Consider the following 22,235-nt stretch of genomic DNA (forward strand, 5'->3'; position numbering starts at 1 on the left):
ACTCCCCACTGAGCAGAGAGCCATGTGCAGAGCTCAATGTGGGACTCAGTCCCAGGACCCTGGGATCGTGACCTGAGCCAAAGTCATATGCTTAACCGACTGAGCCACCTAAGTGCCCCTCATTTTTGGCTTTCTTGAATTGAGATCTTAGCTTATTAATTTTCGATAATCTTGTTTCCTGATAAAAAATTTTAAAGGTTTAAATCTTTTTCTGTATTACTTTAGCTGCATCCTACAATTCTGATAAGCTTTGCCTTTTTTGGTGTTTCATTGCAACTATTCTTAAATTTCTATTTTAAAAAATTTTTACTCATTATTTAGATACTTTTTTGAAAAAATGTGTTTTTAAGGATAGATTTTTCAGTTCTTCTAGAGTTTTAAGAAAAATTATAACCTACAAGAGGGTAAAATTTAATAGTTTCTTTTCAGAGTATAAATTTACCATATTAAGCCAGTGGTTTTCATCTGCCTTTGGCTTTCCTGTAATGGTCCACACTACCTAAAATTTGATGGACTTTTGTCATCTATTTGTGATTTAGCTGTTGGCTGCCCTCTTGTTTAATCCTGCTGCTTCTCACGCTGGTCTTCAGTTTTGTTACACTGCTGACTTTCCTTTTCGGTTCTCTCTCTGAGTTTAAAACAGCTTATAAATGATCTTGTTCTGAGCCAATCCAAGCAAGCCAGACGCAGGAGACTAATATCATTTTATCTTTAGATCCACTCTCAGACCATGTGGTATAGTACCCTTGTTGAGTTTGCAAGAAAGCTGTTCTTTAGCTTATTCTGAAATTATCTTGGATCTGTGCTGTCCAGTATGGTAACCACTAACCTACATGTGGCTCTTGGGCACTTGAGATGTACTTAGTCTGAATTGAGATTGCAATATTAAAGTTAGTTTTACTTTTTTGTTTTGTTTTACTTTAATAAAGCTTAGTCAGTTAAGCTTCTGAGTGGCTCAGTCAGTTAAGCTTCTGCCTTTGGCCCTGGTCATGATCCCAGAGTCCTGGGATCAAGCCCCATGTTGGGTCCCCTGCTCAGCAGGGATGCTTCTGCCTCTGCCTCTCCCCTCCACTTGTGCTCGCTCTCTCTGGCACTGTCTCTTTCAAATAGATAAAATCTTTTTTTTTTTTTAATTAAAAATTTTTTTAGGGATTTTATTTATTTATTTGACTGAGGGAGACACAGCGAGAGAGGGAACACAAACCAGGGGGAGTGGGAGATGGAGAAGCAGACTTCTGCCGATCAGGGACCCTGATGCAGGGCTCGATCCCTGGACTCTGGGATCAGGACCTGAGCTGAAGGCAGACGCTTAATGACTGAGCCACCCAGGCACCCCTCAAATAGATAAAATCTTTAAAAAAAATTTTTTTAATTAAATATGTGGCTCACACATTTTATATTTTTTTGTATCTAACAACAGCGTTAGACAAAAATCACAATGTGCGAGTAAGAGACCACTTTTCTCCTTAGCTTCTGCACTAAAATCCTCTGGAGAATAGGACTCAGATAATACCTTTTAGAATTCCAGGTTTCCTGTACAAGGTTTGGGTTAAGCAGGAGTGATGTTCCTTCTTTCCAAAGAAAGTAACCAAAACTCAAATCACGTATCAGAGAATACTCTGGCCGTGTTGATTCCATAGGTTGGTTAAATTTCTGTAAAAGTAGTTAAGGTTTCATTCCAGTCACCTTTCTGTTTATCAGACATTCAGGTTTATCATTTAGTTAGGACCAATAAAACCTGCTTTTAAAAGCGTGTCTTGAAAAAATTAAATAAAAGCTCATTTTGTCTGAAGGACTAAGGAGCCATAGCAGATGGGATAAGCTGCGAAAGTGGGCTTCTGTTTGGCAGAGAGTAGAAATTACTACAGAGGAATGTCATCCCCTGATCTGCTTCCTGCTTCCAGAGACCTTTCCACTTCTCAGTGGCAGGTACTAAAAGCATTTACATAAGAGACCAGAGCTCTGACATACTTAGGTTTTTTTCCCCCAGATTGGATTATAGACTATTATTATTTTATCTTAACCTATGTTGTTAGACTGTGAGCTTCTTGAGGACATGGGACAAAGAAACAGTGTCTTTATATAGTCCCTGTAAGATATAACAGCAGTATCAACAACAATAAATCATAGTTAGTGTCTCTCAACTTTTTCCTGGTATGGCATACTTAGAAAACTACAGTGTTCTTGTACCACAGAGGATTCTGGCTTCCCTGTACTTCTAGTCCATACAACTTTTTTGTACGAATTAGGAGAAACGTACCTCTTTCTCAAGTTACGTTACTGCCATCTGTTGGAAAATTATTGTAATAAAAATGTGTTCTGTGATAGTATGATGTAAGTGATACCTCCCTCTGGAGCTGTTCAGTGTAGTAGCTCAGCTGTATGTGGTGGCCTTGAGACCACCCCAGGAGCCTAGCTGGCCAGCAAGTGGGCTGAGAGAATCAATATTTGAGCAAACCTCAAGGCACATCAGTATCTGGTTATTATGCTAAGGACTGAAGCCTCACCGTACCCCTCGAAGTAGGGATACTTAATAATCCCAGTTTTTCAGATGAGCAGGCCGAGGCATGGAGAGGTTCAGTAGCTGGCCCACGGTCCTGTGTCTGTCAGGTGGCTGAGTTGGAATTTAAACATAGGCGATGAGATTCTAGATCCTAGGCTCTTAACCTCAGTAATATATTCCTCTTGCGAACTGGATGCAGCAGTTTCCAATCCCTGTTCCTATTTTCATCTCAGCCCACTGTAAAGTGTTCTAGAGCCCTGCCTCGGAGTTCTTCGGATAAGTCCACAGCTGTAGTTTTTTTAGGTGGTTACAAAGGAAGAGGGATTTGTGCTTTCTTCTGCTGGTCCTTGTTTCTGTTGAAGTAAGAGAGCTGTCCCTTCTTTACATTTCAGAATAGCCTCTGGTCCTCTCACTGCCCTGGTGGCTTTACTTCTTCCCACCAGTCCCCCTTCTTTATTTGGGGGTGACCAACCGGCACGGCTGCAACTCAGGCTGGCCTCGTCTCACTTCTGCATTCCTCCCCGCAGGGCTTCGAGGACTTTATCTCCAGAACTTCCCCTCCTTACTTCTCTGTCTGCTCCTTTCTTTAATCCTACCTTTTCTTGAACCCTTAATTGCTGCTCCCTCCAAAATCACCTCTCATTTTTCTATCCAAATTATCTTACTTTCTGATTTTGGAAGGTAAGTGCCTCAGGGCAGGGATTGCCTTGTTATGTTGTGAAGTGGTGTCTAAAGTGCTCCATAAATTAGCATTTGTAGAGTTTTATACATACTAATTATTATTATTGAAATACAGAAATGCTTTCTGAGCCATAAGGAAGCATCTTAAGGTAATAGTCTAATTGCCTGTACATGTTTTTTAAGAAGAAAAAATTCTCTCTTCCTGCCAGAGAGAGCTATCAGATCGCAGAACAGATCTCAGAACAGCAGCCCAAATCCCAGGACTCTTTCTGGTTATTGTTTTAATGCTTTTATATTTATTCAGAGAATCATGTTTATAAGACAGTACAATGAGGGCCTGTTGGTCATGTGAACCCATTTGGATTACTTAACCCTGGTCAGAATAGCAGGAATGGCCCTTCAGTTTGCTTTGGTCCAGAATCTTTAATTTCCTTAGTGACATTTATAGTTAAAGCCGATGGTATTCATTTCTCAGGGGGTGTAAAATAAATTTCATTTATATTATATTTATGTAGATGTTTATTGCCAGAATGATCAGCGTTTTTTATTAGCATTTTATGATGCAAATGGAGCTTTTAAGACTTGTTGAATTTTAATGTAGACATGTATGTTAGAAGGACTCATTTACAGAACTATTGATTTTTTTCCAGTGCTTGCTTTGAGAATGTACTTGGAAGAGTGGTTAGTGAGACAGTTTTCTGAGTCCTCTGAACCTTGAAGACAAATCTTTAGGTTTGTTTTTCTAAACAACTTGCTTTGAAAATCTTGTTGGCCTGGTTTTCCTGAATGTGAGATTTAATAAGTTTTTTTTTTTTGATTAATAATTTAATGGTTGTCCTTTAAATGAAAGAAATGCCAGTCAGAATAACTGAAATGATGTTGAAATTATCAATTGAAGTTACCTGAAGTCTTAAATAAAAAATGGTACTTTCTCAAAGAAAAGAAGCTTGTTTATCACTTATGGTAGTGACCATGCTTGATGAGGTATGACAGGGTCTTATTGCATTGTCCCAAGTGTAAGTGGTCATAACAGACTCATTGCATATGTTTGAGAGAGAATCAAGGAGTTGGGATTTTTTTTTTTTTTTAATCCTTACCTGTATGTTTTACTTCCTACAGCCTAAGAACATCTTTTTAGGTCAAATTGTACCTACTTATATTTAGGCTTTTGGTGGTAACTAAAGAGCAAGTTGAATTGGAAAACAAGCCTACCTCATTTTTAGATGATTGAACTCACTTTGGGGACTAGGTTGTCTCCTTTCCCAGGGTATATAATGGTATCTTGCTGCTTTAGAAGTGGTTGGACACTTCATGCCTTTATTTATTTATTTTTTTAAGATTTTATTTATTTATTTGACAGAGAGAGAGAGTGCACTAGCTGGTGGGAGGGGCAGGCAGAGGAAGAGGGAGAAGTAGGCATCCTGGTTGACATGGGACTCTATACCAGGACCCTGGGATCATGACCTGAGTCAAAGGCATATGCTTAACCAACTGAGCCACCCAGATGTGCCCACTTTATGCCTTTAAAGATAAAGCCTGGGTATATAGCATCCCCTGGCCTGGTCCTATTGGAAAGAGTTTAGGTTTTAAGCTGCATAAGAGCTGAGCGATCATCTTTCTAGTGGTTCTTAGCTCTGGCTGCATGTTAGAGTATCCTGGGAAGCTTTTTAAAGAATCTCTAGTTTGGGGGCTATACCCCCCTCTGTTTACAGTTGAGAAACTGAGAGAGGGGGAAATTGACTTGTATACAGACACACATGTTATGTCTTAGGAAAAATCATAGCATTATTTAATGACATTATCCTCAAATCTTGGTTGAGATGCTCTCACATTTTGGAGCAAGCAGTTGTTAAATTAAATCATAAGCAGTGCAGAAAACAAGGTGGGACTACCTAACACTGTCATTGACTTTAAAGTATCTGCTCTGTAATAAAACTGAGTGTGACAAAGCCACTTTCAGTGCCTTCTACCTTACTCATATTGAGGAGAGACTGCTGTCAGTTGTGGCAAATCCGTAATGTCAGTTTGGTTATGTGGTAGATGAACCTCCTACCCAAGGCCAGACTTGGTCAGTTTATGTGTGGGGAAAAGCTTTTCAGTTAAAACTTTAATTGTATCTAGTAGACAGAATGAAGCAGCTAAGCTCTTTTAAATTAAGCACTTAGTAGTTTTCTAAACATGGACACTTTAAATTTTTTAGGTAAGGGGGCAGACAGCAGTAATCAGTAGTCATTCTCTGTTATTACTAGGGGCAGAGGGCCGGGGCGGGGAGTGCAAATAATGTCATCAACATTTGCTCAGAAACTACAGTCCGGGGGTCCTTTTATAAACCTTGAAATAGGCTTAGCCTATTCCTTCAAGAAGTTTGTATTTCTTAGGGAGGTTGTGTATGCATGTGCACATGTATGTGTGTCTGTGTTTAGAACCTCTTAAGGCTGTTTTGTACTTTTGTTCTAAATATGAAAGTTTAATGACTATATCTTATCATTTTAATAAATACTCTTATGAGGAGGCAAACAAGTCAAAATATATTTTAATACATGTATGTGTTTATATGTACATTGTATATATATTGTGAATGGGTGTATATGGATATGTATTGATGTGTGTGTGTGTGTGTATATCTAGTGAATGTGTGTGTGTGTGTGTGTGTGTGTATAGTGAATATATACGGAGTGATGAATTAAAATGTGGTATCTAAATGAGCAGCCCAGACAAAAGTGCTGCCTCACAGGAAATTATGAGATTAAGTGAAACAGTTGATGTCAAATGCTTAGCACATACTTACTGCTCATTGATTTTCATTATCTGCATATTTATTATTATATCACCACTAGTATAGGAATTCAGAAGAAAAAGAAGACTATGGGTTAGATCAGAGAAGGAAGAAAACATGATTTAAGTAAAACATATTGCATCTATTTTATTTAAAATATCTTTAACCTAAGACTTGAATTGCTAATGCCAATATTGTGGAGGATACAGTACAGTATATATAAGTACATATTAATGATATGGTTTCTTTTGTTTCAGGAGCTTTATATTGCTGTAGGAATATCTGGAGCCATCCAACATTTAGCTGGGATGAAAGACAGTAAGGTAACTACACAATAATAATCCTAGAAGAAAAATTATCTTATTTTAAAATTTTGGTTTCATTCGTTCCATATAGTTACAGTGTGTACGTTCAACCATTCAGGTTAATATTCTGTCTAGGAATAGAAAGAAATATAAGGTGCTGTTCATGGCTTAAAGCTGTACCATTGGTAGGAGAGGCGTTGCTATGTCATGGAAAGAAGTGTGACCCTGAGTCCCAACTCTGCCCCTAGCTTAACCACGTGATGTGTCTTGTCTGTACCTCAGTTCTTTGCCTAATACACGTATTCATTGATGATGTTTAAGCTCCCTTTCAGCTCTGACCGTCTATGGGTAGAAAATTTAGGGTGAATAGAGCTTGATGAGGTTCTGACCATCTAACTAGTTTGTGAAGTTTCTGATCCCTGATTGTTTGCTTCACCCTGGTCCCCTTAAAGTCCCACCCTTATATGGCAGCAAAGCTCCTCTTCTCAGATAAGTTACTAAAGTGTGACAGAAACATTTAGGTTTGGAGCATCTCCATATCTCAGTAATTATTAGCAATATAATGTGTAGAGGAAACACTGGATGCTGACTTGCTACTTTGGACTGTATTGGGAAGCCCTGTGTAAGGATTCTCTGAGCATATATTTCAGAATATGACACATTAATTCATGCATACCAATGCACACTTTGAATTATGAACTTAGTCTTTCATGAAGACAGAGATGCTTCTGACACTCCGGCTTTTATCCATTCAGATGGAAGTTTGATATAAAGGTAATAAAACTTTTAACAGGTTTAACTTCTAACTTGAAAAAATGCATTTACTACCTCCTTGTAACCTCTAAATGAATTGGCTCAAAACCAGTCAGATTTCACAGTTGGATGGCAGCTTTCTTCACTGAGCTATGAAAACGAGCAGTGCCAGTGGGGAAAATGTTACTGCTGCATTAAAGAGAAAAAAAAACTACTCCAACATCAGCAACCCTAAAAAATATTTTTAGCTGGGCGAGTTCAGACATATCTAGAATTCTGCTTCTCAAACGATTCTTCCTGCCAAGAAGATCCTGGTAAAAATTGTCATGCCATGGCAACAGGACTGGATTAGGGGAGAGATGGACTAGTTAGTATGTTAAAGAAAAAAGGGAACGATTGAAGTAAGGAGACCAGTGTTGGGAACTGTTTATTAGAATAAATTTGAGCCAAGATGTTGTCTGTTTATGTAGTCAACAAATATTTATTAAGCATTTACTTTTGTACTAGATGCGGGAGATGCTTAAATGAAAAAAACAGCTCTTGTCATCACCAAGTTGTGTAGGAGATGCAACAATCTCTGGTTATAATTTTGGTTGAGGTCTAAAATGGAATATTAAAGTAATTGTCTTAAATCTAATAATCACACTGCATACAAGTTACAGTTTTAATTAACATCATCATATAGTTTGAAGAATATGAGATTTGGTTGTTATATGAAACAATTCGATGTAATGAGAGTACTTTCTGGACTATATACATATTAATATCATTGATTACAATCTGCTTTAAAAGCTGTGTAAGGAAGAGGAGCATGAATTTATAAGGACATATTAAGAGAGCTCTAGGATGCAAGCAAGATTTTATGATACTCATTTACAGTTGACAATTCAGGAATATTCTTTTAGTAATTTGAAAAACTGTAACCATCCCAAATCTTTCTTCTTAAATACTTTAATGGTTCCTTGTCCACAGTTGTGTGCTTTTGCTTTAAAAATAACTTTTATATGGTTGGAATGAAAAAGCTTTCACATGATTAAAATGTCAGATGTTTGACTAGGTGGCCTCCAGGAAAATCATTAACCATCATTAATTACATAAATCTCTGCTAGTTCCTGTGAAGCAGGCTTACATATTCCCAGAAGAGAAACACCTCGATGCAAATCAAATGCCTGTGATTTGAAATGTTTGTACTTGTGACTTTGGATTTGAGGCTCATACTGAAACCATCATTTCTTGTCTCTGACCACACATCTTTTAATACATATGGCATGTTTGACTGGAATAGTAGTTACCTGGACTACACTATGTTTCCATCTCAGATATTCTGGAATATTTTCATCTTTTTGAGAGAACCTAGGGGTATTACACATATGTCTTGTAGCCTATATGTTAAGTCAGACTGTATCAAAATTCTCTTAAAATATGTTTCAGCTATTTTCATGTGATAGAGTAACAAGCAGGTAGAAACTTAATTTTACTTCTAGAGAGATAAATCATACTGTATTAAAATAACACCACAGGGCGCCTGGGTGGCTCAGTGGGTTAAAGCCTCTGCCTTCGGCTCAGGTCATGATCCCAGGGTCCTGGGATCGAGCCCTGCATCGGGCTTTCTGCTCAGCGGGGAGCCTGCTTCATCCTCTCTCTGCCTGCCTCTCTGCCTACTTGTGATCTCTGTCTGTCAAATAAATAAATAAAATCTTTAAAAAAATAAATAAATAAAATAAAATAACACCACATAAGAATCAAATATTATAGTCAAAACTTTAATTTTACTTTAATTGCAGTGGTGTTTGAAGCATCTGTGGAGGGGTGCCTAGGTGGCACACTTACTTAGTAAAGCATCCAATGGCTGGTTTTGGCTCAGGTCGTGATCTCAGAGTTGTAGGGTTGAGCCCCGCCTTGGGCTCTGTGTTCTGCACAGAGTCTGCTTGAGACTCTCTCTCCCTCTCCTGCTGCCCCTCCCCTCTATATGTGTGCACGTGCTCTCTCTCAAATTAATAAAATCTTTTTTAAAAAGGGGGCGCGGGCGCCTGGGTGGCTCAGTGGGTTAAGCCGCTGCCTTCGGCTCGGGTCATGATCTCGGGGTCTTGGGATCGAGTCCCGCATCGGGGTCTCTGCTCGGCAGGGAGTCTGCTTCCCTCTCTCTCTCTCTCTCTGCCTGCCTCTCCGTCTACTTGTGATCTCTCTCTGTCAAATAAATAAATAAAATCTTAAAAAAAAATTTAAAAAAAAAGGGGGGGCGCTTCGGTGGCTCAGTGGGTTAAGCCTCTGCCTTCGGCTCAGGTCATGATTCCAGGGTCCTGGCATCGAGCCCCGCATCGGGCTCTCTGCTCAGCAGGGAACCTGCTTCCCTCTCTCTCTATGCCTCCCTCTCTGCCTACTTGTGATCTCTCTCTGTTAAATAAATTAAAAAATCTTTTAAAAAAAAAATCTATGGAGAATACCAAACCATTTGTAATATATAATCTGTTACTAATAAAAGAATAATTGGTACATGTAGCACTGTTTTTAGGACTATTTCTCCTTAATTTGCTCATCTGTCATTATAATCCTTCACATAAAAAATTTTATAGGAGATAATAGGATCTTTTGGTGGTTCGTGTAGGAGACATAGTAATTTACTTGTTGAAAAGGCTGTCCCTTTCTCATTAAATGATTTTGACACTCCAGTCAAAAATCATTTGACCCTATATGTGAGGGTTTATTTCTGAGTTCTCTATTTTTATCCCCCCAGTCTGTATATCTCTTTATGCCAGTACCACACTGTTTTAATTCCTGTAGCTTTGTAGTAAGTTTTGAAATCAGGAAGTGTGGGTCTTCCAGCTTTGCTCCTTTTCTAGATTATTTTAGCTATTCAGGGTCCCTTGAGATTCCATATGAATTTTAGGATGGGTTTTTTAATTTTTGCAGAAAATGTCATTGGAAGGACAGTTTTAGTGGATATAAGACTTTTGGTCAACAGTTTTTTTCTTTTAGCATTTTGAATGAATCAGCTCACTGCCTTCTGGATTCCAAAATTTCTGAGAAATCTGTTGATATTCTTATTGAGGATCTCCTGTATGTGATGAGCCACATGTCCTCATTTTCAAGGTTCTCTTTTTATCTTTGGCTTTTGAAAGTTTGATTATAATGTGTCTTGGTGTGGGTCTCTTTGAATTCATCTTTCTTGGAGTTTGTTTAGTGTCTTGGATGTTTATATTCATGTCTTTCATCACATTTAGAAAAATTTCAGCCACCATTTCTTCATTTATTCTTTCTGCACCTTTTTCTTTCTTCTGGGACTCCCACAGTGCATATTTTGGCTTGTTTGATGTTGGTCCACAGGACCCTTAAGTGCTCTGATTACGTTTCTTTAATCTTTTTCTTTCTATTCTAAAGACTTGATAATTTTCATTGTCCTACTTTCAAGTTTGCTGATTCTGTCTTCTGATTCTTAAATCAGCCTTTGAATCTTTCCAGTGAATTTTTCACTTCAGGTGGTTTCTCTTTAGATTTTGTCTTTTGCTATTTCCATTTTGTTCATACATTGTCTTCTTGACTTTCTCTACATCTTTATAATTCTTTGAGCATCTTTAAAATGGTTGTTTTAAAGTCTTTTTCTCATAGAGATGCCATCAGACCTTTCTTAGAAGCAGTTTCTCTTGATTTTGTTTTCCTTGAGTGGTCCCATACTTTCCTGTTTCTTAGTGTTTTTTTGATTTTTGTTGTTGAAAACTGGATATTTGAATCTAATAATCTATTCCTAGAAATCAGATTCTCCTCCTTCCCCAGGGTTTGCTGTTTTATTGTTGTTGTTTTTATTTATTATTGTTGTTTTTTGGTTGTTATAGGTTGTATCTTTGCCAAAGATTAACCTGAGGTATAAACTTAAGATCTTTTTGTGTCCTTTCTGAGCCCGTATGTGAGGTTAGTTTGTAATTTTCCGCGTATATCCAGTTGCTTCTAAGTGTCCTAGTCTTGAATGTCTGGCTTGCAAAAGGGGAAAAGAACATTGGAGAGAGGAAGAAGTGCTTTGACATTTTAAATCCGCTAGAGGTAACTTTAGCCAGAGGAGGGGAGGGGCTTCTAACAATGGGGGAGGCGCAATAAGCAACATCTTTTTGATCAGTAGCAGCAATCCGGAATCAAAGCGCAGGTCCCTAGTCCCTGGAGGACAGGGTTCTTTTTGCCCACTCTGTCTCCTGCAGGCTGTGTACAAGCAGCTGTAAGAACATGTGCACAGCTGCTTGCCATTGGGGTGGGGAATGAGTACCTGTTACTGCACTAAGAGCTACAGCTCATGCAGGCCTTCCCCTGGAAGTTGCAAGCCTTCAATAGACTCTAGATTTCCAAAATGGTTACATTAGACAGATTCTGCCAGTGCTGTTGTTAACAGTGTAGGTAGGAAGACAGATTCCTCCTGATGCTTCCTACTTTGCCATCTTCCCAGAATCTTCTCCTCTAGTTTGTTACTTCCTAAAACATTGTTTTTCATGTCAGAAAAGAACTTAGAAAAATAATGGCTTAAAACCTTTTTAAATACTGTGATGGGCTAGTGGTGGTGTAGGAGATAATTTTATGTGCAAACCCAGAAATTCCTAAATTTACAGGATTGGCACAAATGAATCAAATTAATCTTATTTAGTAAACATCTTTAACAATAAAAATTTGTTGTTGGGAGTGTTTAAGTAGAAACATCAATCTGTGGTATGTTTTCTGATAAAGACCAAAGTCTTTGTTTTTATTTCACAGACAATTGTCGCTATTAACAAAGACCCAGAAGCTCCAATTTTTCAAGTGGCCGATTATGGAATAGTTGCTGATTTATTTAAGGTAAGGTGGCCTTGGGAGAGATGGCTGTTATCTAGCTTGTCATCCAAGAACCTCTTAGAGTTGGTCAGAGAGGAAGCTATTATAGGAAAACATTGTGTATTTGTTTGTGTATCTGTGTATGTATTAATATTTATACACAGTTTTGAACTGTGAAGTTGTCCTAATAAATACGTAAAGTTCATATAGAGTATTATAACTTTACCTTTAAGGAGTCCAACTTGTCTTTAAAATATTCACATGGCTTTTGGCATCTTGTGTTCTAAATTAGCACACAGTGTGAAGTGATTCAAGTAATTATGACCGAGAATCATATTTCGCAGGTACCTTAAAGAAATTCACATCAAATACCCTTACTCAGAGATTTGCCAGAAATGCTACAGCTTTTCTTTTAAGTTTTATTTGTTTGAGTAATCTCTACACCCACCACGGCACTCAGACTCATGACCCCGAGATCAAGAGTTGGATACTCTTCCGACTAAACCATCCAGGTTCCCCCGTGCTGTAGCTTTTCAGGGGAAGACTGGGCACTCAGGTCCAGCTTATCTGACTCAACAAGTATGCTCTGCTTCCTGTGTTTGAGAGTTAAATGCCTTCCTAATGTGATCTATGTAGGGGAGAACACTTACTCCCCACTCTCCTACTCTTCACATTTTTGAGTGTTCTTTCTACCCTGCCATCACCCCCATCTTTGCCCTCCGCATGAGCAAAATTACTTTAGTGATACTGATGTGTACCATTTGGCCACATTTAAAGGTTCATAGCTCATGCCTGGCCTGGTTTATTTCTGTCCCTCAGGGCTTGCCTACAAACTTCCTGGTTGCCTTGTGCAGAAATCACTCATGCAGCCATTGAGGCTCTGAAAGTAGCACCTAACACTGGGAGAAGTAGGTGGGTTTGCTAGAGTGAGGAACCCCTCGCACAGAATTACAGCAAGTTACTGTGGGCTTTAATAGAGAGGCTGCAGCCTGAGAAGAGAGCCAGGGTGGTCCCCTTAACAAGAGAATTGGTCCATTACCGTGGCTTCACCAGCACTGTATAGGATTCAGATGAACTAATGAATGTACTTTGAGAGCCCATCTGTACTTTGAAGTTCATGCTCAAATATATGTTCATGCTCAGTGAAAATGGACCCTTCAGCTGCTCATGCAGAGACGAGAATGGGGCTGTTGCCCTGGGTCAGCCTTCCCCTCAGCACCCCCTCCCTGCCTCTGGCCTCCCAAAGAGCCTATATCTTGCCCTAGGAAGAATACAGCCCCTCTTCAGTGATCCTGGGGTCCTGTAATTGAAAGTTAGAAATTTAGGTAGTTCTGCTGCTCCTGTTACCTGGCCCAGCTGTGTAAGAACAAACAATATTTAATGACAGTCATTTGACCACTACAGTAACACCAGTGGGAGGAAAAGTTAGTATGAAAGAGAAATTTTTTAAAAATTTCTGTACAAGGATAACTTTGTTCAGGTTGCTAGCATTTAGCTACAGTGAGAAGCTTAAAGGAGTAAAGACCTTTTAATTAAAAATGAAACACCTCTGAACCCTCACCAGGTATCGGGTTGACGTGTTTGGAAATAGACATCTACTATAGTTGCCTTATATTTTTCTCCAAGTGAATATTTAAATAAGTTTACAAGTAATTTTGCTTATTTTACGATACATTTTTCTGTTTTCTTGTGTACTATATATTGCAACCTACAGAGTGGGCTTACTTGATAAATGGATGAAGTGTTAGACAAATGGAAATTTGTGATGTATATATAGTGGATGCCTGCCTTGGGGCAGGACCATCTTCGTAGCAATTATTGATGGAATGGTGTCATAATGCCTCTTGCATTAAGGGCAGCTCCCAGGTTGAACATGAAAGAGAGAGTATGCGAGCGAGTGAGGGTTGTGTGCACGTGTGCGTGCTGAGAGAGGTATTTTGGTGAGAGTCGTTAAGACAGTAGAAGTGGAAAGGAATCTCAAGAATCAGTGAGCAGATTTCTAACCAGAGATTCTCAAGCTATCTTTGGTGTTTTAAGAAGCCCACATTTGAAAATGTGTTTGGACTAAGACCTAATAACATTTATTTGTTAATAGCTAGAATTATATTAAGGTAGTGGTTACCTCATGCTCAGAAGTTCTGAACAGAGGTATATATACCTTTTTTTTTTTTTAATTTTTTTAAAGACCTTTATTTATTTGACAGACAGAGATCACAAGTAGGCAGAGAGACAGGCAGAGAGAGGAGGAAGCAGGTTCCTCGCTGAGAGAGCCCAATGCGGACCTCGATCCCAGGACCCCGGGATCATGACCTGAGCCGAAGGCAGAGGCTTTAACCATTGAGCCACCCAGGTGCCCCGGTATATATACCTTTTGATTAATATAAAGGGAGAAAAGTTAATCCTTTAAAAAGCAGTCTGTGGGGGGAAATGGATTAGATTATGAAAATATTAAAAATCTGCTTGGGAGCAGCTGGCTAGCTTGGTTAGTAGAGCATTTGACTCTGGATCTCAGGGTTGTAAATTCAAGCCCCACGTTGGGTGTTGAGATTACTTAAAAATAAAATTTCAAAACAAAACAAAACAAAAAAACCAGTGCTGCTTGAGTTGTAGCCTCCTGGTTGCTACTACATGTATAAGACAAGTGATATGTTCTTTTTAGGTTATCTGTTTTCCCAGAGAGATGTGATTTGTGGAAATTACTCAGCAAGTTTTTGGCACAATTAAGCCAGGCTCCTGATTCTGTTCTTTTACTCATCACCCTGCCTTTCTAACTCATCAGGGACTCTGGCCAGGTGGTTCACCAGGACTCCTCTACCCTTGATAAGTTGCAGTAAAAAGGACCTCACCTTTGGCAGACTCTAGGAACCTAGGCAGTATCTATCAAATTGTTTTTTCAGTTGAAATTAGAATGAATATGGCACAGATGAATATTAGTAATTCTGACTGAAGAATGGACAAGGTGGTGTAGTGAATATGCTCCTCAGGGCCATGCTCTGTTTTTTAAAAATCAAATATTTAAAGGTATAACAGCACATAACAATATGGCTATGCAAATTACGAATGAGTTAGCATTATCTATTTCAGATTAAGATTTTAAAGAAAATAGTTTAAGTCAGCAGCACCCACCTGGCTCTTGATCTTGGGATTTTAAGTTTGAGCCCAAAATAAATTATAATAAAATCTTTATTTTTATTTTTTTTAGAGAGGGAGGAGGGGTGCAGAGGGAGAGAGAGAATGTTAAGCTGGCCCCACGCCCAGTGCAGAGCCCCATGCAGGGCTTAATTTCACAACCCTGAGAACATAGGAGTTAGATGCTTAACAGACTGAGCTACTCAGGCATCCCCCAAAATAAAATCTTAAAGAAAAAAAAAAAGAAAAAGAATATCATAAGTCACATAATAGTTGTGTAAAAAGGGCTTTTTAAGACTGAATTTCTGTGTAAAAATTTTATATCACATAATAGACTAATAATGCTCTGAATGATATGGTATCCACCAAAGTTTATCATGTCTGGAGTAAAAATGTGTATGGATTTTAATTTTTAATATTTATTGTTTTACTTCATCCTGTAACAATCATGAGTTAGAGACATGAGGGTTTTTTTTCTTTCTTCATATAAGGAAAATAATACAGTACAGTAGTTAAGAGCTTTAATTCAGATTTTGTCTTGGCCACATACTAGTTAAATTATCTTGGCCAAGTTATTTAATTTTTCTGAATGGAAACTTCCTCAAAAGTAATATAAATATACTCCGTACTTTACAAGGTTGTATTGAAAGTTAAATGAGATTATACTGCACCTAGTACAGTCTGTATTAAATATTAGGCTCCCTATTTATATTTCCTTTCATACAGGTATAGTAAGTGTTCAATAAATGGTAAATATTATAATCAGAGTCAGAGTGACAGAGTATAGGACACTATGTGACTGGTTGTTGTTTTTTTTTTATATAGCTTTCCTGAGATTTAATTCATAAATCATAGAGTTCACCCTTTTAAAATGTATAGTTCAGTGATTTTTAGTATATTAGGAGTTATGCAACCATCAGCTATCTAATTCCAGAACATTTTCATCACACTCAGAAGAAACCACAAACATATTTTCAGTCACTTCCTGTTCCCCTCTCCCCCCAGACCCTGGCAACAACTAATCTATTTTGTGTTTCTATGGATTTGCCATTCATGGACATTTCTTACAAACAGAATCATGTAATAAATATATGGTCTTTTTATAGCTGGCTTTTTTGCATAATGTTCTCAAGATTCATCTGTGTTGACTTCTGTATCAGCACTTTCTTTCCTTTTATTGCTAAATAATATCCGTTGTGTGGATATGCCTCATTTTGTTTATCCATTAATCATTTGATGGACATTTGAGTTGTTTCTACTTTTTTGCTATTATAAGTAATGCTGCTATGAGCATTTAAGTTTTCATGTAGATATATGTTTTCATCTTGTGTGGGTACATATATAGGAATGGAATTTCTGGGCCACTTGATAACTGTTATTTTTAACATTTTGAAGAACGGCCAGCCTGTTTTCCAAAGTGGCTGCCCTATTTACATTCCCACCAATAATACTATTCCCAATAATAATGTTTCTTTTCTCTTCTTTCTTTCCTGTCCTTTCCTTTCCTCTCCTTTTTTCCCTCCCCTCCTCTCCCCTCCATTTCCTTCTCTTCTCTTCTCTTCCTCACCCCCTCCCTCCCCCTCCCTTCTTTGTTTATTGTATTATTGACTTTATTAAACAAGTCATGTATCAGACAGCATCCCATTTAGCAAGTAGAGGGGAGGGGAGCTCCTGTCTTTTCACATTCTTTATGTCCTTTGATGCACAAATATTTACATTTTGTTGAAGTCCATTTTATATATTTTTTTATTGCTTGCCCTTTAGTAGGTGTCATATATGTGAAACTTCTGCCTAATCCAGTACAGTGATTATAGGCCTACAAGTATCTGTTCAAGTCCTCACTCTATTTCCTTTGTGTGTATGCCTGTGGATTGCTGGGTAATATGGTAATTCTGTGTTTAGCTTTTTGAAGAACTTCCAAACTGCTTTCTTTAGTGGCTGCACCATTTTACATTCCCACCAGCAATGTGTAGGCCTTCCAGTTTTTCCACATCTTTGCTCACACTTGTTACTTTTTATTTTTCAAATCAGAGCCATCCTGGTAGGTATGAAATGGTATCTCATTGTGGTTTTGACTTGCATTCCTTAATGACTAATGATGTTGAGCATCTTTTTATGTGCTTACTGGCTATTTGTGTAGCTTCTTTGGAGAAATGTTTATCCAAATCCTTTGTCCTTTTTTAATTGAATGTGTGTCTTTGTTCTTGAGTTGTAGTTCTTTATGTATTCTGGATATTAACCCTTACCAGATACATAATTTCCAAATATTTTCTCCCATTTTGTAGGTAGATTATCCTTTCACTTTCTTTATAATTACCGTGGCACAAAAGTTTTTAATTCTGATGAAGTCCAGTTCATCTATGTTTTCTTCTGTTACTGTTGTTTTTTGGTGTCATATCTGAGAATCCATTGCCAAATCCAGAGTCTTGAAGCTTTAGCCCTAAGTTTTCTTCTAAGAGTTTTATTTTAGCTCCCACAGTTAGGTCATTGATTGATTTGGGATTAATTTTTGCATATGGTATGAGGTGAGGTTCCATCTTCATTCTTTTGCATGTTGTCATAGCACTGTCTCTGTTGGAGAGACTCTTATTCCCATTCATTGGACTTTGCATACCACCTGTTTTTTAAAACTTTTTCTACTTCTTCCTATCATAGAGTCATTCTAACACCTTATGCTCTCTCTCTGAAACTTGCAGGGTTTATCTCTGTCTGCCTCCTCAGTTTTTGTCCAGAATCCTTTTCTCCTCCATGTCAATGTTCTGATTTTTCTGAGCCCACACTTAAATCTCTTAGAACCCCTGGATTTTGAGCATTTAGTTCCATTCTTCTCATCCTCTTACATTACAGCGTAAGATGGCTACATTTTTGGTTGTGTGGTTCATAGACCTCTGTCTTCTCTCCCCAGCTAGGGGGTAGAACTCCTTGTGGGCAAGAATTAGGCCTGAACTTTATTTCCCATGGTGCTTACCCTGGGGAAATACTAATTAAATGACTCGAATATAGTTGTGTTGTGATTTCTATCAGTAGATTGTCTTATTTTATTTTATTTATTTTTTTTAAAGATTTTATTTATTTATTCGACAGACAAAGATCATAAGTAGGCAGAGAGAGAGGAGGAAGCAGGCTCCCCACTGAGCAGAGAGCCCGATCCGGGGCTCGATCCCAGGACCCTGGGATCATGACCTGAGCCGAAGGCAGAGGCTTTAACCCACTGAGCCACCCACGTGCCCCTAGATTGTCTTATTTTAAGTGTAAATTCACTTTGATCTGGTCTTACTGACTGGAGAGCTGGGTCTGCACTATCTAAAATAAAAATAAGAGTCCGAATCTCTGAGTTAGTGCTCAGGCTGTCAGACATGCAGTGAACTTGAGTGGCATTTTTCTTTTCCTTAACTGATAAGGCATTGTGTAATATGCTTGGAAAGTCTGAGGTTGATCTAATAAAAAAGGATATAGATGGTGGACAGAGTGCCTTTAGCCTTTTTTGGGGGGTTGTGGCAGGGAGACATTCTGGAAGATTTTTAAAAATTATATGTTCCAAATCAAGTTAATGTTTCATTTAAAAGAAGTTGGGCTCTAGCCTATTTTTCATGAAACACATAGGTCCCACAAGAGGCCTCTTTAGCGTGTCATCTGTGTGACTGGCATCAGCTCATGGACTCTCCACTGAGCAGAGCTGGGAGAAGTGGTGCCAGCGCTTAGTGCTGCCCCTGAGCTACTGCCCACTGGCTCCATGGTAAACATGGGCCTTTAATAGGCTGGAGACAAAGTGACATTCAGAGGAAACAACATGTTGACAATTTCCTTAATAAATTTTGTACGAACACATTATTTCCACCTAATGGAAATGTAGCTCTCTTAAATAATTGAGAGGCTGTATTCATCAGTGGCGAGTTCAGCTGGGATCTCTCCGAGCTAGGACAGTCAGCAGCCCCGTGGAAGACTGGGTAATTGATATTTTACACAGATGGCTCAGCTAGTTTTCAGGTGGGCTCCATGTGACACCACCTGCAGTCCCCGTGCCCAGCGCGCCTGTGCTGTCAGGCTACCCCAAAGCAGCTCCGCGCTGAAAGCTCCAGTTGCAGCCACTGAATTGCTGAGACTAAGAGTTAGTAATTCATCCTTTTTAAAATGGGAGCCAACTTGGTCAGTTTTCCCTCACTGTGGTTTCTTACTCTGTCTGCTGACCAGACACCGCATTAGCACAAGGCCTTTACCAGAGAATGATGAATCTCAATGTTCAGCATGCAGCTCATTCTTATGTGCCAAAAGATAGGAACATGTGCTGAGGAAGCAACTACAGTGTTTGTCGAATGACAGATGTGTAAACAAATGAACAATGAGAAAACAAGTGCTAGAGCAGATTGATAGGGTCATGTCTGAACAAGAGACTTTGGTGTGGACTTTGAAGGAAAGGCAGGAGAGCGGTAAGGGAAGGAAGAATAACCAGAAAACACAGAGGTGAAAAATACACATTACTCTCCTCACAGAAGAAAAATTGGACTCCTGTTTCTTGTGGTGCCCTTCGGAGGTTTGTGATTATGTCAGAAAGTTTCCTAGTCAGGGCGTCTGGGTGGTCGGTTAAGCGTCTCATTCTTAGTTTCGGCTCAGGTTATAATCTCAGGGTCATGACGTCAGGGTTATGAGGTCGGGCTCCATGGTCAGTGTGGAGTCTGCTCATGACGCACTCTCCCCTGGGCACCTGGCTGGCTCGTCCAGTTAAGTGTCTGTCTTCGCTCACGTCATGATCTCAGGGTCCTGGGATAGAGTCCCTCATCGGGCTCCTTGCTCAGTGGGAAGTCTGCTTCTCCCTCTCCTCAGCCCCCACCCCCCAAAAATAGAAAAATAAATCTTTATTTATTAAAAAAAAAAAAAGAAAAAAGAAAAGATAAAAAGTAAAGTTCCGAGGCAGTGTGTGCTCCTGGTCCTGCCAGCCTGTGTCCGGATGGAATTCCCTTCAAAGGCTGTAGTCTTTGAGTGCCTGGGTGGCTCTGTTGGTTGAGCGTCTGACTCTTGATTTCAGCTCAGGTCATGATCTCAGGGTCATGAGGTCAAGACCTCCCTCCCCCCACCATGGGGCTCTGTGCTCAGTGGGGAGTCTGCTTGAGATTCTCTGTTTACCTGTGCTCCTCCCCGCACTCATGCTCTCCCCTCTCTCTCTCACTCCCTAAAGTAAATAAATCTTTAAATGTAGTCATCCCACAGACCCCACATTCTCACAGATAAGAGGAGAGCCTAGAGGAACATGTTGGGGATGGGGACACACCTTGAGCCTCAGCAGAAACGCGCATTGCTTCTTTTGGCTTCTGTATACTTTTTTTAAAAAGATTTTATTTATTTATTTAGAGTGAGAGCAAAAGAGAGAGCATGAGCAGGGAGAGAATCTTCAAGCAGACTCCCTACTTGTGTGGAGCCCAACTCAGGGCTTGATCCCTTGACCCTGAGATCATGACCTGAGCTGAAATCAAGAGTCAGACACTCAACCAACAGAGCCAGCCAGGCGCTCCAAGACTGCAGCCTTTGAAAGGAAGACCACCTGGACACAAGGCTGGCAGGACCAGGGGCCCACACGCTGCCTCAGCGCCCCTACCTCTGTGTACTTCCTATGGAGCTGTGACGATATCACACTGAAGGCTCAGGTGGCTTAATTACTTTTTTTGTTTTAATTTGCAGGTAGTTCCTGAAATGACTGAGTTGTTGAAGAAGAAATGAGTTACAGTGTTTTAAGAAAGAAAATATATCAAAGTATTCAACTGAAATAGAAATTCATGGCTATTACAATAATCATTGGAAAGTATGGAGAGCTACATATCATAATTTGAGAAAAAAATTCTCACAGATGCTAGAATGCTTTTTTATGAGCCTATTACTATATTTCTTTTAATTAATTGTGGTTCCAAGTAATTATTTTTTAAAATTTTCTAATTCTGTAAAAAATATATAATAAAACATTTCCACAGCTTTAAAACTACTAACAGAAATATGCCTAGCTTCGTAAAGAAAGAAAATTGAAGAAATGGAGTGAAAATTTATTTTTTCTCTGCCTGTCTTTTTCATGGAGGACTCTGTTTTTTGTTTATTTATTTATTTGACAGAGAGAAAGAGGGAACACAAGAAGGCGGAGTGGGAGAGGGAGAAGCAGGCTTCCAGTGGAGCAGGGAGTCTGACATGGGTCTTGATCCCAGGACTCTGGGATCATGACCTGAGCTGAAAGCGGGTGCTTAATGACTAAGCCATCCAGGTGCCTGAGGACTCTGTGTTTTAGGCAAGATTGTGAACATGATTGTTCTCTCCAGACTAATCATTTAATTTAGTTGTTGAGAGAAGGGACCTAGATTGGCAAATTCTGAGTTAAAAAAGCATAGCCACAAAGCATGAATATTAACTTAAATATACTCCAGTCTTCAGAAAACCATAACTAATAGGACCAAAGCAGACCCGACTTAAACCTGAACTTGCTGAATGAATTTAGTCGGCTTACATTAAATTTAATTTTCCATTTCATTTCAAAGTTTTGTCAGCTTATAGGACTTTGAGTCTCTGAAGGAGAGTGGAGAAGGAGGGGCTGTGGTGATGCAACATGGCCTCTTACGCTAACAGATAGTGTGATTAATATAAATGTTTAAATCCTGCTCAGAGAATGCTTTGGTTTTTCTCTGGCCCTCCTGATGCTTCCTTTGAGCTGTCTTAGAAAACAGCCAAGCATGTGAGACGACCATATGTTTGTTTAGCTTTGGCGCTCTCCCTCTGCTGCCCTGAGGCATGACTGAGATGGAGAGTGTCACAAGGGCTAGAAGCCAGTGTGCATGCAGGCCCGAGAACAGGGGCTGGGGAGGCTTTGGTCTGTCCTGTGGGAGGGTATCCTGGAAAGGCCCGGCTCAGCAGCTGAGTAACATGAAGACAACTGCCCCCTGAAGCAGATCTGCAGAAGGTACAGTAGTTAACAGACTAAGGAAAACAGCGGGGAGGAGATGGGAAGTGACCAGTGGTACAAGAGGGGATGGGGCAGAGGTGGTCAGCCTGTCCCTCTCTGTGGCCATCCTGGGGCTTGGCTACTTGAACCCTTTGATTTTGTCACAGTCACTTGCTTTTGAAACACTTTTGGAAGTTAAATGTCTCTGGGATTTCAATCTTCTTGAACCTAATAGGATGAGAAGATAGCAATAAAGTGAACCACAGCATCCTAGAGTGTCAGAGCTGAGCATGACCGTCTGGTTCAGCCCCCGTTCACAAAGGGTTACTGAAGCACAGCCAAATGACTTGTCCAAGGCCATGTGGTTTGAGCCACTCTCGTGAACAT

General features: G+C 39.4%; 1 protein-coding gene across 1 annotated transcript in view; it reads left to right on the forward strand.

Moving 5' to 3' along the window:
* ETFA (electron transfer flavoprotein subunit alpha) overlaps window positions 1-20,967 on the forward strand; it is an 82,162-nt gene extending 61,195 nt beyond the window's left edge. Inside the window, exons 10-12 of the mRNA XM_032865129.1 lie at window positions 6,218-6,283; window positions 11,750-11,830; window positions 20,609-20,967. Coding sequence (XP_032721020.1) covers window positions 6,218-6,283; window positions 11,750-11,830; window positions 20,609-20,647 — 186 coding nt within the window. The 3' untranslated portion in view covers window positions 20,648-20,967. The remainder of the gene's footprint in view (window positions 1-6,217; window positions 6,284-11,749; window positions 11,831-20,608) is intronic.
* Window positions 20,968-22,235: the final 1,268 nt, after the last annotated feature.

This window comes from Lontra canadensis, unplaced genomic scaffold, assembly GCF_010015895.1.
Source record: "Lontra canadensis isolate GAN:19392208 unplaced genomic scaffold, GSC_riverotter_1.0 scaffold28, whole genome shotgun sequence".
Classification (NCBI taxonomy): Eukaryota; Metazoa; Chordata; class Mammalia; order Carnivora; family Mustelidae; genus Lontra; species Lontra canadensis.